Source organism: Myotis lucifugus, unplaced genomic scaffold (genome assembly GCF_000147115.1).
Source record: "Myotis lucifugus unplaced genomic scaffold, Myoluc2.0 scaffold_27, whole genome shotgun sequence".
Lineage (NCBI taxonomy): Eukaryota > Metazoa > Chordata > Mammalia > Chiroptera > Vespertilionidae > Myotis > Myotis lucifugus.
Genome location: NW_005871075.1, coordinates 4,370,408 through 4,386,060, shown reverse-complemented (window position 1 = coordinate 4,386,060; position 15,653 = coordinate 4,370,408). Strand labels below are relative to the sequence as shown.

Sequence of the window (15,653 nt, the reverse complement as noted above, 5' to 3'; positions counted from 1 at the left end):
CATTCTTTTCTTTTTTGGTTAACAAACGTGGCATAAAGTGTACATCAGATGCATGGCCGTCAGCAGGGCTAATCACCACCCCCTGGTTCCTTCTAGGAACCGTTAGCCATGCTGGTTAGCTTTCCTAATCCCAAGACAGTCTGGTCTTGTTCCTCGTCACAGCAGGATATTTCATGTCAGAGTGAAGGAATCGTGTGATGCGATTTTTTAAAAGGGGGAAAAGAGAACAGTCTGCTTGGAATTTTCCCCTCTGCGTGGCGGGCACTGCCCCCACAATGGGCATGTTCATCCGTCAGGGCCAGTGTTGATGCAACGGGGTGCCCTGGGCTTGCTCTGATGAGCTGGGTAACCAACTCCTCCGGAGTGTATGCGGAGCGGACATTCCACATCCATTGTTCATTGTCAGGGGGCCAGGCAGCTGGCTTTGGGGCCTCGGGCCTGTTTGCCAATCAGAGTTCCTTTTTGAAACTTGAGGCCACGAAGCAGAACGTCCCCATGAAGCAGGTCTGCAGGAATGTGAGTCAGACACAAAATGGGGGTGCAGGGGGCTCCAGGATGGGGACAGACACGTTTGTGAGGGTTTTGGCAAATACACACATATTTCACTTGCTTCCAACTACAAGTCATAATAGGTTTTTGTTTCTTTAAAAAAAAATAGAATTTGTACTGATACTCAGGAGACACATAAAAAAGACAAGACATTAGATGCTAATAAAAACGATTACAGAAGTCTGGGCTCTCAGCCCACATGAATCCAAGTTTAAATGTGGGTCTGCCTCGTAGCAGCCCTGTGAACTTGGACCATTAACCTTTAGCCTCCCTGTCCTTATCTGTAAAGTGGGGGCAGTGTCTGCCTTGTAAGATTGGAGACTTACGTGACAGAGGTTTTCAAATGCCTGCGAGAGAGAGGGCCACACAGATGCCAGCTTCCTCTGCTTCTTTGGGCCATCCCTTGCTTTTTGTCTTGTAATGATACTTAGATTTCAACTCTGCACATTTTGATTTACCAGGTGGCCATTGAGCACATAACAGTCAAGTTTAAGAGCACGGCTTTCTAGTCATAATCCAGTGACTGCTTGTTACTTGGGGACCTTGGGCAGGTTTGGGAACCCCTCTGTGCGGTGGTTTCCTTAAGATAAAAGGGGATGGTAATAGTGCCTGCCTCGCAGGACTTTTGTGAGAATTGAAAGGAAGTCATTCGTGCCAAGTATCTAAAATGAAGCCTAGCCTCAGCTGGTTTGGCTCAGTGGATAGAGCGCCGGCCTGTGGACTGAAGGGTCCCGGGTTCGATTCCAGGTTGCGGGCTCCATCCCCAGTAGGGGGTGTGCAGGAGGCAACCAATCAATGATTCTCTCTCATCATTGATGTTTCTATCTCTCCCTCTCCCTTCCTCCCTGAAATGAATAAAAATATATTAAATTTTTAAAAAAAGCCTAGCAGAGAGTGTGTGCTTAATGAATGTAAGCAATATTAGTTGGAGGCAGATCGCCAATGAACTTTCCAGAATATGCTAATCCCTTTCCTGCTCGAGACCTTTTCATCTTGTCAGTGGCGCTCGGACGATCAGTTTTTCATTGATCCCCTGCAGTTTGGATCTAGAGTTCCAGGCATATATTTCACACGGGGCAGTTAAGGGGTTAACAATTCAGGCTGTGAAGTCCTGGGGACTCAGGATGACACCCCAAGACCACACTTGTTCATCAGTCTCATTGGACAAGGGTGGTCGTTCACACCTGATTGAGTGTGAGACACAACCTGGTACCTAGTGAAGTGCTGCCTGTGCCAGTGTGTCAGGTACAGCGTGGAACAAGATACTATTCACCCACAGAAGGTCCTGCCTGGTCATGAATACGCTGGGGATGGCCCATCTTGGTGTTTCTTCCTTCTAGCATGCCTCCCTGTCACTTCTCTGTGTCTCCATGATCCTGCTTCTAAAACCAGGAGACGAATGCTCCCTTTCTCTGGAGGAAGGAGGAATAGAAACAAACGGAGGTGCCATAAGCCTCAGAAGCGGTGTCACCTGGACAGAAAGAATAGTGAACACACCATCTCTGGGAAAGGACTCAGGGATGTGCCAGCATCTGCGCATCCCCTGCCCCGGCCGATGCTCTGCTCTTGTATCAGATTCTGATACCCACAGTGGGAAGGGCAGAGTGGAGAAACAGACACGTGGCCAAGGGCTTCTGTCCCCGTGCACGTTAAGGAAGTCTTAGCTGTTCTGATCGAAAGGGGGCATTTAAAGAGAGTCTTCCTCCAGCTTGCAGCCAACCCTGGGGATGGAGTGTGTGGAAAAGATGTTGGTGGATATGGTTTGCAAAGTGCTTGCTTTGTGTATTATATGGGAACCAGGATTTTCCAGGGCCCAGCCTTCAGTGCACTCATATTTAAGTCACTCCTACTGTCAGCCGGGTGACTTGATCTTCTATTTGGATAGCATCCCAAGTGGAAAATAAGACTGCACTGCCTCCTGAGAGACATCTGAACTAATTAAAAAGCAATAGGCGGCAGGCAAATCAGACTGTCCTCGGAACAGTTCCTCCCACTCTCCCTGCTTCCTCCCTTCCTTTCTCTTTCTCTGCTTCCTTCTTCCCTTTCTCCTTCCTCCTTACTCCTCCCTTTTTTTTCTCTCCCTATCCTGCCCTCAGCAGACAGGTATTGAAGATCTATTGTGTGGTGCTCACTACCCCAGGCCCGGGGACTTAATGATCTATGAAACCCAGTCCTTGTCCCCAGGGAAATAAAGGTGAAAGTAGATCAATGACAACTGCATTATGGGTTGGTAAACAGTTGGGTGCAAATAGCTGAGAAGAGAAAAAGGGATTTTTATGGAGAAGTTGACATTTGTGCTAGTTTTTGAAAGATGCAGAGAAGTTAGGCAAGGCGGGTGGTGAGGAAGGGGAGGGCTGGGGCGAGGGAAGGACATTCCAGGGAGAGCTACAGCGTGATGCTTTCAGGGTCTGTGCACACATGTGCTTACTATGACCTGTCACTGTGCCACTGCAGAGCAAACATGGTTGGTCTAATGACCTGGTGTGGACTTGGGAGTCAGACCTACTGTGTTCAGTTACGCTTTGCCCCTCGCTGGTTGTATGATGGTGGGGAAGTTGACACATCTCTCTGAGCCTTTGTTGTCTGTCTTTAAAGTGGAGAAGCACTCACTGACAAGGGTGGTGTGAGGTTTGGATGCAGTCGTGTTTGGGATGCCGTGGCGCATGCCAGATTACAGCGAGCACTAGGTTGGTAGCACGTAGGTGGTGGGATGCTTGGTGACAGAGCATGTCAGGCTCATTTGTAAACTCTGAAATATTATCAAAATGTAATGGGAGTGGCATTTTGATTGTTTGCGCTTCCCAGTGCAGTGGCCCTGGCTGGCTGCAGTCTGCTCAGTAAATATTTGAGAGTGTTGCTTGGTGTCCGGGCTCTGAGACAGCAGGGCTCTGAGGAAGTGCTGGGGACAGAGGGCAGAGGGCTCATTATACATGCCTCTAAAGAGGGCTGCTGTTCTAGAGGACGTGAAATCGGGAGGAGGCTGAGGAGATTAAATATGAGAGCCAGGATTCAAACCAGGTAGTGGCCTGGGCTTATGAGCAGAAGCAATATGGGGGCAGGTGAGGGTTGCGCTGGGGAGAGCCTTGAACTTCCCTGAATTCTCCTCAGTGTAAGCAGCGACCATTCCCACTGCTAGTCAATGGCACCTTGAGCCAATGTTGGCACTTTGGGCTTAACTTGTGTAGATTTTACTTTGTGTAGATTTTAAGGTCATTATAGAATTGGGGAAACTGAGGTCCAGTTTGGGAAAGAGACTTCCTTGTGGTCATATAGGTACCCTTTCCCAAGATACCCACCCTTGAACCTGGCATGATGCTATTTCTCTCCTTATACTTTCTAAGTCTCTATTTTCCCATTTAAAAGGTGGTAATAATAGCACCTTCTTGTGGGTCGTTGTAAGGATTTGTCTCAAAAGTGCTTGGCATGCCCTAACCGGTTTGGCTCAGTGGATAGAGCGTCGGCCTGCGGACTCAAGGGTCCCAGGTTCGATTCCAGTCAAGGGCATGTACCTTGGTTGCGGGCACATACCCAGTGGGGAGTGTGCAGGAGGCAGCTGATCAATGTTTCTCTCTCATCGATGTTTCTAGCTCTCTATCCCTCTCCATTCCTCTCTGTAAAAAATCAATAAAATATATATAATAAAAAAAGTGCTTGGAAGGTGGTGAGTGCTCCATGTTATTCTGATCACTTCCTCCCAACTTGACCTGATTCCCATGGAGTGTTGAATGAGCTCTCGACATGGTGCTTTGTGAGGCACCTTTAAAACTGATTACATCATTTTGTCCAAAATCAGAACCCATTTTGTACTTATTGATAAGTAGTAGCTTAGAGTTTAAGAGAAATTTATGGGAGAAACACATAAAATTGAGAATGACAGCAGACTATAAAACACTATGTGCCAGGCACTGGCCCAAACAATTTACATATAATAACTCATTTATCCTAAGAGGTCGGTATTATTACCTCCTATTTTGCAGATGAGAAAACCAAGACATAAAGAGGTGAATAACTTGCCTGAAGTCATGCATCTAGTAAGTGATGGAATTCAGACCTACACAATCTGGATCCAGAAACTCCACTATTAATTTATTCACCAATTTTTTTGTCCCTGTCAAAAAAAATTTTTTTTAATTTAATGGTAGAAAAGCTCAGTTCAATTCTTAGAATGCTGGTCTTTTTACAGAAACACCAGTTGAGACCTGCTGCTTCTCTGATGACCAGGGAAGCCAAGGACCCCTTGCATAGATTGTGGGATTATAAATGTTCTTGACCATGAAACACAAGGAAGTGAAATAAAAATCAAAGGCCTCTCCTGTGGGCAAAGAATGTGTGTGGAGAGGCCTTACTGTCTAGGTCTGCTCCCAATATTTCTTCTGAGCCAAACGGAATCACATTTTCTGCTTCTCATCTGTAAACTGGGACCAATTCCTGCCCTACCCAGCAGAATTTCAGGACGATGAAATAAGGCAATGTGATTCATTTTGTCGTTATTCACAATAGATTAAAAAAAGATGTGGCACATAGTATATATAATCCTGGATCCAGATTGTGTTTGAATTCCATCACCTACTAGCTGTGTAAAGGTCATATTGGCATCTGAAGTTTGAGAAACAGTGAATGTACCAATCCCCATATTTTACAGATAAACTGAGACCTGCTTGTTAAGTCTTCCCAGGGTCACCTGCTTGCTTATGGAAAAAACCCTAAACTTTTCTCTCTCAGGATAATTTTTTAAACCTCTAACTGATCATTTATTTGTATTGAAACCAGTTAGTATGAATGCAGTGTTGTGCTATTAAAGTTCATGAATTCAGAGCCAGAAAATATCCTTGTGACATTTACATAGACATGTTTAGTAGACATGGATGGGCAATTTGAAACAGAACAGAGGGACCATTCACATTTTTAAACATGAATCTTAGATGATTAGTGGGATATTGTTTTATTAAGTTAATTGTTTCTTGGGTACAGTTTCTTTGGAACAGTAAATTTGATAAAGTCTTGCTTTTAGGGGTTTTTTAAATCAAAATCTACTCAAATGCTCGTCAGAGAAAAAGTAAAGCCATTAAATAGAAAAAAATATATTGCAATATACTCTGTTGGCTATATTTAGGCACAGTTTCAATCTTAGAAGAATATTTGGCATTATACCATGTAGTTATTGCTCCATTTTAATTAAGATTCTCCATGGTCACAATGATTAATGGCAAAGCCAATTCCTCCATTCTTAGATCCTCTTCCCACTTGTACCCCCCTTTAGAAATCTATTAATCAGGAGGTAGACCAGATAGCTAGGAAAGTATGTTAGGAAACCTGGGCTCTGCTCAACCTTAGCAGGGTGCTGAGAATGCACAGAGCTGTTTATTGCTATTGATCCATCTTTTCAAAGACGCAATCTCAAAATGCCATGTATAAATTAAATATTGGCCATGAGTCTAAATGAGTAGGAATATTTGCATCATTGGCAGATAAGGCTGGAAAAACAAAGCAAAACAAAACATTGGCTTGGATCACATCTCAATATGATTTACTTACATATGTTGCTAATGACTATGAAAATTGAGTGAAACGTTCTAGATTAAAAAATGATCTTTCTCCTAAGTTTGAGGTTACTTATATGTTGTCATATTAAGAACATCTTTTGATGAAGATTGATATAGTTAGGTCGTTTCCAGAAAAATAAGCTTTCTTAGCCTATGCCCTGGGTTGTACCTGTCAGTGTGATATTTATCAGTCAATGTGATATTTACCAGTCAAAGGTGACTATGGGGTTGAGACCTGACCTTAAGAAGATCTTTAGGCGCCGTTATTCCTGAAAGTACTGACAATATACTTAGAAGTGCATACGATGAAATGGACCTACAGTGCAGTGGGCTCTGGTATAGGGAGATTGAATGGAGGCTGCGCCCAAACGGAGAGGTGAGTTTCACTCAGTATCTTTCTAGGTGAGCCTTGCTCATCTAGGCAGGAGAACCAGCAGCTCCGCAGCCTCATTCCTGGGTGTTCCTGCAGAAAAGCCCTCTCACCCTGGCCCTCAGCAGTTACTAATGGACTAACAGCCTTTGGGGGGGAACCGCTGCCTCTCAGTTTCTATTGTCATCAACAGGGCTACAAGGGTCCATGTTCGAGATGAGTCGACTTTTACCTGGTGATGAAAGAGGCAGTCAGTGTGGGGGAATGCCTGGGCCAGAGGAGCGAGCAGAAGTTCATGGTTGCTGGTGGAAATTCAGCCAGATAAAGATATTATGGGGTCATCTCCTACCCAATAGCCTTGCTTTCCCATCTGTGTCCAATGAAGTGATCCTTAACCAACCAGGAGCGATTTTGCCTCCCTGGGGACACTTGGCAATATCTAGAGGCATTTTCAGTTGTCACAAATAGGGGAGGTGCTACTGGCATCCAGTCATAGAGGCCAGGAATTCTGCCAAAAATCCTACAAGGCACAGGACAGCCTCTCACAACAAAGAATCCTCTGGCCCCAAATGTCAATAGTGCCAAGATCTAAGGTGCTAAGGGTCTGCAACCTTGGCCTAGTGGTTGTAACACTTCTGTCAACACGTTAGTTTAAAAGGTGTTGAGAAGGCTGAGCTTCTCCTGGTAAATGGCACATAGGTACCGACTAAAGCAAGATCCCAGTCACAACGAGCAAACTGTGGTGGTTACCTAGAAGGGAAGATTAGAAGTGGACCATGGTGTCTTTAATTTTTTTTTAAGCAGCCCAGGTGACAAATCTGAAAGACGAATGCAGGGATGAGGTCACTAGGAGGAAGAGCTGGAGTCAAAGTCCGTCCAAAGGGAGAAGCCTGTCATCACCCCCCTGCTTCTTTGTCTGCATCACAGTTGTTGGAGGCATCACAGCCTCCACCAGCAGCCTCAGCTGACTCATTCTTAGGGGCCCTTTAGTATTATGTTGGGCCAGAGAACTCAGACTTCCTTCTAGAGGCAGAATAACATGCATTGTCTGGAAATAAGATTTTGTGTCCTGGTGAAAATGACTGTCTGCTTTGAGGTTGTCCACAGATTGTTTGGGGAGTTAGAGACCCCTGAAGAGTGTTAAACCTCTAGCTATCCAATTACTGCTGTATTGCATCAACAAAAGCGAACCTGGAGGATAGCGTGGTAGTGGGGAGATGATGGCTATTTCTCAACCGTGAAAGAAACCATGCCTTCAAGAGTTATGAAAAATGAAGCACTTTTCTCACTAGAAAAGAATTATCCATTTCCTTCTTCTATTGCCAAAGGCTGTTTTCTTTGCCAGTTTAATGAAGGTATGAACTCAGGATTCATTGCCTGCAGGAAAAAAAGAAGCTAGCGTGCTCTGGAATCCTCAAGAGTCAATGATAAGTGGGTCAGATGGAATTGAAAAGAGAAAATATTGGGGGCTGAGCTGGGCCAGTGCAGCACTGAATGGTGCTGTGTAGTAGAGCATAATCAATGATATGAACAAGTTCTGATTTGCTGAAAAGGAAACGAGGTGAAATAGCTAAATTTGCTTTGAGCAAATTTCTGTCTCAATCAGAATCAAAACAATGGACCTTATTATTTCCCCTGGGAAGGGAGTTTAAATGTGCATTGGATCCAAACCTATTAATTATTTCTTTAAATTTTTAAAAACATTTTTATCTTTCTTTTTGTTCCAATCAAAGACGGTATGCTGTAGTGGATGCCATAATTTGACGTTCAAGGGCCTTTTAGTTTCCTCTTACACTCATGGTGGTGTTCTGAGGACTCACTTTCTGAAATAAAAGTTTTCCTGATAAGAGAGGTATGGCTGCCTGGTCTAGGCTGGTTTCTACTTGGGGTTCACTACATTTCTTTGGCTTTTGGGGTCATATTTTAACACATACTCTCAGTTAAAACGACACTCCCTTTTATCCCAAATTCCCATCACATTTTTACCTACCTCCAGAGCCTCCCTCCTTTTCTTGGGAATCCAGACCTATTCCCCTTGTGTCACGTGACTCCCAGGTGTTCCTATCCACCTTCATCTGAATTTGCCTGGTGTTTACCTGCTGCAAGTCCCAAACTGCTCTCCCTTTTAGACAATATTTATGTTGGCACAAGGAAGTCATAAACGTGGCATGTTCACAAACACCATGACAGGTTGCTGAGCAGATGTTCTCACATTCACAGGCTCATAGTTTTCATTTATGGACACTCACAATGACACCTGCCTTTGTGGGCAGGGTGCTGATCTGTCCTTGTATGGGTGCTGGTGTGCTCCAGGTCCGTGTTTCTCAAACTCTGCTGCCCATTAACATCACCTGGGGAACAGTTGCCAATCCCAATGCCCAGGCCCCAATGAATTCAGACTCTCTGGGGGTGGGACTTAGACATCTGTGATTTCTAGAACTCCCCAGTGTGCAGTTGGAGAACTTGTTCTTCAGTTCAGTGCAATCACTTGAGGATCTTGTTAAAAATGCAGATTTTTGACTCAGTAGGTCTGGGTGGGCCTGAGAGTCTACATTTCTAAAAAGCACTCAGGCAAAAATGTGGGTGCTGCCACCCTTCCAGAGACCGCACTTTGAGTAGCAAGACTAGACTGTAATCCTGTCTAGTGGGTCTTCAAAGTAATTTTCCAGAAATTATTAGTCCTCTTAAGTTTGTGATTTTTTTCCATATATATCAATGGTCCCCTATATCTCACACCCTCTCTATTACTCCACCAATACCCTACAGCCACACTCTATGTCACTTTATCTCAGTACTCTCTTTCCCTCTAGATTCTGATTCTCTTGAAAACAATGTACATGGTGTATTGGAGTGTCATTTGGCTAAAGCGAAGCATATTTTTCTGTGGATCTTATTTTTCTAGACAAATAACAAAGTCATTGAGCACAAGGATATACAAAGATATGCCCTCTAGGCTCAGCAGACTCTTTGAACATTGTGTGACTTAGCAAATGATAATAACCCAGTATCTTATTACTGCTCCAAATAGGCGAGTCACAAACACTAGGTCTTTAGTTTTTAAAAAAAATCATTACTCATGACAAAAGGATGGGGGTAAAGCACAAAGCCAAAAAAGTAATTTTCAGTTTTTAGAATTGGCTAGTATTTCCTATTATAGTACCTTGGAAAATGTAATCTCCTGGCCAAGATTGTTGGCTTTAGAGCAATATTTGCCAAACAGTTATCTGTAGAACCCTGGTCTGTGGGCATATTCTTGGGGATTCAAACCTCTCCTGGTAGGCTTCTTAAATAGTATAGTGAAAGCCGATAACTTAAAAACTAATATAAAGCATATTACATCATCAGGATGGCCAATCATGACCAAGACTCATGATTTCAATGCCTGCATTTGTGTGTCTACTTATGATTGTATATATGCCAAATAACCATACTTTAATTGTGCAAGATAATGATAAAAGAACAAAAAACAGAGGGAGGTTTAAAATATGCATTTCAGCCAAGAGGAGGCTCAACTGTATTGCAGAGAGTCTTATGAACAAAAGTTTATCAGTAGTTTGGATAGAGAAACGTGATAGGAGAACTAAGAAGTCACACAGCCCATCATAGCAATCAGGGCTGTTTTCACATTGAGCAAGACCATTTAATCTCAGCAAAATAACATCATCTATTACACGACAGCAAGAACATACATTTGCACACCATCAGCTTATGTTTTACTAGTATTTAATTTTTTAAAACTTGTTTTGGTTATATAGTTGCTTCAGAACTACAAGCATTGTCCTAAATTTATATTCAAGTTACTTTCTTTTTTTAAAGGAACTTGCATGCCCCCTACTGAGGACCGAGCTCACAACCCAGGCATGTGCCCTGACCAGGAATCGAACCGTGACCTCCTGGTTCATAGGTCCATGCTCAACCACCAATGCACACCAGCTGAGCTCAATAACTTTCTAATGCAAGTCATTAAAGTCATTACTGGGACAATGTTTTGTACTTTCAAAAAGTTTTGCATCTACTCATTTAGCAACATAGTCTTCAAACAGATTCATTCTTTGGGCACACCTTAAATTCTGTTAATATTTTCAAAGATGTCCTAGTGGCCATATTGTAGCCTCATGCTCTGCATCTTAAGGCACTGTTAAGGGGACACTGTTGGAAATGTAAGCTCAGTGCTTAGATTACATTTTTAAATTAGCTGAAAATATCATAGCAGACGTTTCCTGGGGAAATGTTTCCTTGCTTGGAAGTAATGCCTGGTGATGACATTTTCAGACTGGAGGATGGCAGAGGGGCCGGTAAGACAAGTGGTGGCGAGTAACACTGGGCTCATACGAAAGCCCAGTCATACCTATGGTTTGGAGGGGAAACGTGCTTACAGGCTGATGGGGCTCTGGCTGTCCACTCCCTGACGGGCGGCTGAGCGGCTGCACGGCTGCCGAGGGTGTGGTGTCCCTTTGGGCAACTGCTGACTGCCCTCTGAGAGGCAGTACGACTGGCTCTGAAGAATCAAAAGAGAAATACGTAAAAATGCTGGACCACCCAAGAAGGCCAGCTCCCCGTGGGGTTGACTTTCAAGGGATGAGATGCCCTACTAAACTGTCAGGGGAGAGGAATAGGTTTCAGTTTCTCTGAAAGATAGACTGACTAGTATGTAATGTTATTTACAGGTGATTTAAAAAATAATGCCTCTCTGAAGAAGAAACTTGTAGGTTTGCAACCATATGAGTGCACGTTTAATTTATAGCAAAGGAAAAAAACCCATATAAACCAAGTTAGAGTTTCCAGAACATTTTGGAGTTTTATTCTCTTTGCTCCTCGTGCTCACACAAGAAATCATTTTGTTGCTGCGGGAAGCCATAGTAGGTGCAACAAAACCTTATGAAAAGTCTTACTGTAAGTTTCAGCTATTTATTTTTCAAGATTTTACTCTGACCTGCCTTGTGCATAGTTGATTCCAAATGGTAGTATTTTAGTCAGTTGTTAGTTATCAGTGATTTAGACACTTTTTTTTCACATGAGCCTAGGTATTTCAGAAGAAAAGTAAAATATTGAGTCTATTTCCTAGATATTTGCAAAATACCTGGATATTTGATGCTGTTTAGAAATAATACTGGAATATTTTCAGCTTTTAATCCAAGTTATATGGCCTTGTAGGAGTATTTTTACCTTGGTCTACTGATCTTTGCAAGAACCCTGCCTTCCCTGCAGAACTCTGATGATCAGTCTATGATCTTTTGTGCATCTTTGCTACTAACAGCTCTAGTCATTCATTCCACAAATACATATTAACCATTTTGCTCTCTGCAAGGCACCTCATTTTAAACACTTCCCTGAAAGAATCTTCATCATCACCTTAATCTCCCTCCTAAGAGATTTTTGACTAACGGGGGTGGGGGGAGGAGGGGAGAATACATTCTAACTGCATTTTAAAAGCATGATACGCTGTTGTGAAAATCAGTCATAAGGAGTCATCACAATCATAAAGTATAAAAGTATTAATTATGATTTCATAGTTTAAATTTCTACACATGCTATATAACCAAAAGGAAAACTGTATTCGATTCCCAAAGGCAATAAATACTTACATGATGATTGCCCATTTTCGTTTTTCTGAGATATTTGTTCTGTATTTTATGAAGAGATCAGCTCTCCTAAAGGCCAAGTTGATAATGGTTTTCCCAGGACATACGATCTCTTGAGTTTAATAAGTAACCTTTGGCACTGAATTTGAATACACTGTTGGGGATGGGTCGGGAGTGGCCATATCTACAAATGAGCTTAACCTGTCCAAGCTGCCTTGGCAGGCCCTTTTTATAATGAAATATTTATTAGTAAATCAAGTGTAGGGTTTTTAAGTTTAATAATCTAATCACAACTAAAGGACTAAACCTGTCTTTTAGGTTATTGAAAGTGTGTGTATTTTTTTTTAAATTTTGGGTGTTCATTTAAAATTTTATACCTTGTAATAGTAAAAGCACTAACCAGACTGAAAAATCTTTCTATTTTACTAACATCACTTTTATTAGAACAGAAAATCTTTTTGAGGGCTACACTGAGTTACGCTAATAACATTATAATTTAGCTGGTTTTTAAATTTTAGAAAGTAATATGTGCACTTAGTAAACTTTTTTGCTCATAATATGAAAAGTTATCGTGAAAAATAACCCTCCTAACCTCCCAGCCCCTCCCCTAGTAGTTTCTTGTGAATACCTTCCGGAAATGTGTATCTGTCTGTCTATTTATTTGTTTGTCTGTTACCTCTGGACTGCTTTTTTCTCTCTCAACAAACGAGTTTGTACAATGCATTCTGTTCCATATCTTGTCTGCTTCACTATATTAAACACATACATGTCATTGGCGTATTTTCCCCCAGTGACCATATGGTAGCTTATTATGGGTATGAACCAAACCTTATTTCATCAGTCCACTATTCAAGGTCATTTCGGTTGTTTTGGTCTTCTGCATGGATCTTTGCATATGTGTCCATGTTTATCTGTAGAATAAAATCTTAGAATGCAACTGCTGGCCAAAGAGTATGTGCATTTAAAATTCCAGTAAGTGTTGCCAAATTGTCCTTCGCACAGACATAAAAATGCTCAAAGACCAGCTGACCCGATGAGGCTGACTTTCAAAAGACAGAATGTATGCCCCCCTGATAATATGCCAGTGCGCATTTCTCCACATATTGGCCAACACTAAACATTATTAAGGTTTTTCATTTCTGCCTATTTCAAAGATGAAAAATGGTTACCTCACTTTTTAATGTACATTCCTTTCCTTTGATATTCTGAAAATTCTATATCCCATTTTTTTAAAGCCATTTTGCATGAATTTTTCTGTGGTCTGCTTATGTCCTTTGTATTTATTTTGAGTTATTAGTGTTTTTGTTATTTGTATGCAACAACACGAGGTTTATAATAAGATCAGGGCTTTTGTCAAGTGTAACAATTATTTTGTTGTTTATCTTTTGTCTCTGAGTATGTTTTGAGTGTGTATGTGTGTGTGAAGAAAGTGTTAAGTGTTTATGTATTTATCTATATCAATCGTCCCTTCTTTGGCTTGCTTAGAAAAACATCTCTGCATTAAGATGATTAAAACTTCTTGTACATTTTCTTCATGTTCTTTTACTGACTTCATTTTTTACGGCTTACATCTTCGAGGCATTTGGAACTGATTTTGATACAGAGTAAGGAAGGAATAGAGTCAGCTTTCATTTGGGTTATTCAATCGATCCTAGATAGTTAATAAATAATTCATCTCTCCTCTTCTGGCCTAAGATGCCATTTTTAGTTTATGCCAAAATTCCTGTGTAATATCGTATTAAAATTCTGACAGGTTTATTAAATTCTGAGTGTATATATTCATTCTTTTGTTCCTTAACCTTTATCTATTGAAAGCCTTTGGATGTGCTGGTTGCTGGGGCTACAACAGTGAATAAGATGGATGTGAATTTTCTCTTCCTAGCACCTACAGGCAAGTAGAGGAGCTAGACAAGAAACACACCATTGCAGATTGTGGGATGGGCTATGAAAACAATAAATAGGATGCTGTGATAACGGCTAGCACGGGCATGTGGTGTGTGTGTGTGTGTGTGTGTGTGTGTGTGTGTGTGCAATTTACTTTAAATAGAACGTGTGTTCTTCCAGGAGCTAACATTTAAGCTGTGAACCAAAGCATGAAAAGGAGCCCTCAGTTGAAAGAGAAAGTGGTCCAGATCAAACCAAGTGTTTTTAGTTTGTGCTAAGGCTCAGCAATAGGAAAGAGCTTTGCAAATTAGAAGACATGAAAGATGGTCAAAGAGACTGGCGTCTGCTGTGTGCCAGGCAGGGCAGGAGGGTGAGTGCTGGAAAGACGCTGGTAAACAAGACAAGACTCCCCTCCAGGAAGGGGGGTGGAGACAAGAAGACGGAAGTTACAACTAACGCGTTGACCCTTCAGTATTATTTTGTCTCGAGTGTCTAATTTGCGCTCCGACCATCACTGTCTCCTTTTCCCAGCCTCAGACTTCTCAGGGCCAAGTCCTCCCTGCCCCACCTCCGTGAATCAACCTTTGCATCACTAACCCTCCTAGAACCCTTGATCAATGACGTCTCTCTCCCTCCCTTCCTGTCCCACCTCCCGGACTGTTGAAGCTCAAAGTCCAGGAGGAACAGGGCGATCGGATGTGCAGTGTTCAATGTGGAGATAAGTTCTGTTCCAGGATGCTGAGTTACTGAGCACAGGAAATGTGTAAAGAACATCCTGGTACAGTTCATGGCCCCAGGGAGGTGAGAGACACAAAGCTTAGAGGCCCAGGAAGAAGCTGACACTGTTTTATTTTAATTTTTCTTAGTTAGTCAGATTTGCCCAGAGTCAAGTTTGGAATGGACTGAAACACACTATTCCTAAAAGCACCACCTCCTTTTTTTCTCTGCAGTTGGATGGGTATGTAGTAAGGTGGCCGGGGTAATTCCAAGCAACAGCAGGGGAAGGAGAAGGCCCCAGGAATTTCTCGGAGGATGTCAGGGCTGGAGGCCCAGAGGGAAGGTGGAGAATGCTTGGGAGGGAAGGTGAAAGACACGACAGGGGTAGAGAAGGCACAGAAGAGATTGAGAGGGGTTTTGAAGGTGTTTTTTTGTATCATTTTAAATATTTAGCGATTCTACATTAACAGGTGCTGTGTAATATCTTTGATAGACTGGGCCCACTGATTTCCACCTCTTGGGTTTTGGTGGCTCTCACAGTGGGGATGGCAGCCCAGGTTCCCAATCCCCCCTAACCCTGTGGTCTCCACAGCAGGTCACAAATCAATCCTGCCAGAGTCCTTCCTGTTCCACCTGCCAAGGTGAAGTTTCTAACACTTTCTTAAAATGTTACTCATACATCTGTTAGCAGTTGAATTCTATTTCTCCGCCCCTTGCCCCCCAGGGCACATTGAGGTTATAACCCTCAGTACCCCTGAAGGTGACTCTATTTAGAAACAGGGTCTTTGCAGATATAATCAAGTGAAGAAGAGGTCCTTAGGGTAGGCCTGAACCCATTGTAACTGGTCTTTATTTATTTATTTTAAAAATTCCTCACCTGAGGATATTTTTTTTCCATTGCTTTTTAGAGAGAATGGAAGGGAGGAGGGAGAGGGGGAGACAGAGAGAGGTGAGAGAGACATCGATTGGCTGCCTCCTCCACACACCCCGACCAGCGTCGGGGACCAA

The 15,653-nt window shown here is 42.5% G+C and overlaps 1 protein-coding gene across 1 annotated transcript in view; it reads right to left on the bottom strand.

Moving 5' to 3' along the window:
- Window positions 1–12,124, bottom strand: part of ANXA13 (annexin A13) — a 42,805-nt gene extending 30,681 nt beyond the window's left edge. Inside the window, exon 1 of the mRNA XM_023751898.1 lies at window positions 12,048–12,124. Within this exon, the coding sequence (XP_023607666.1) occupies window positions 12,048–12,062 (15 nt within the window). The 5' untranslated portion in view covers window positions 12,063–12,124. The remainder of the gene's footprint in view (window positions 1–12,047) is intronic.
- Window positions 12,125–15,653: the final 3,529 nt, after the last annotated feature.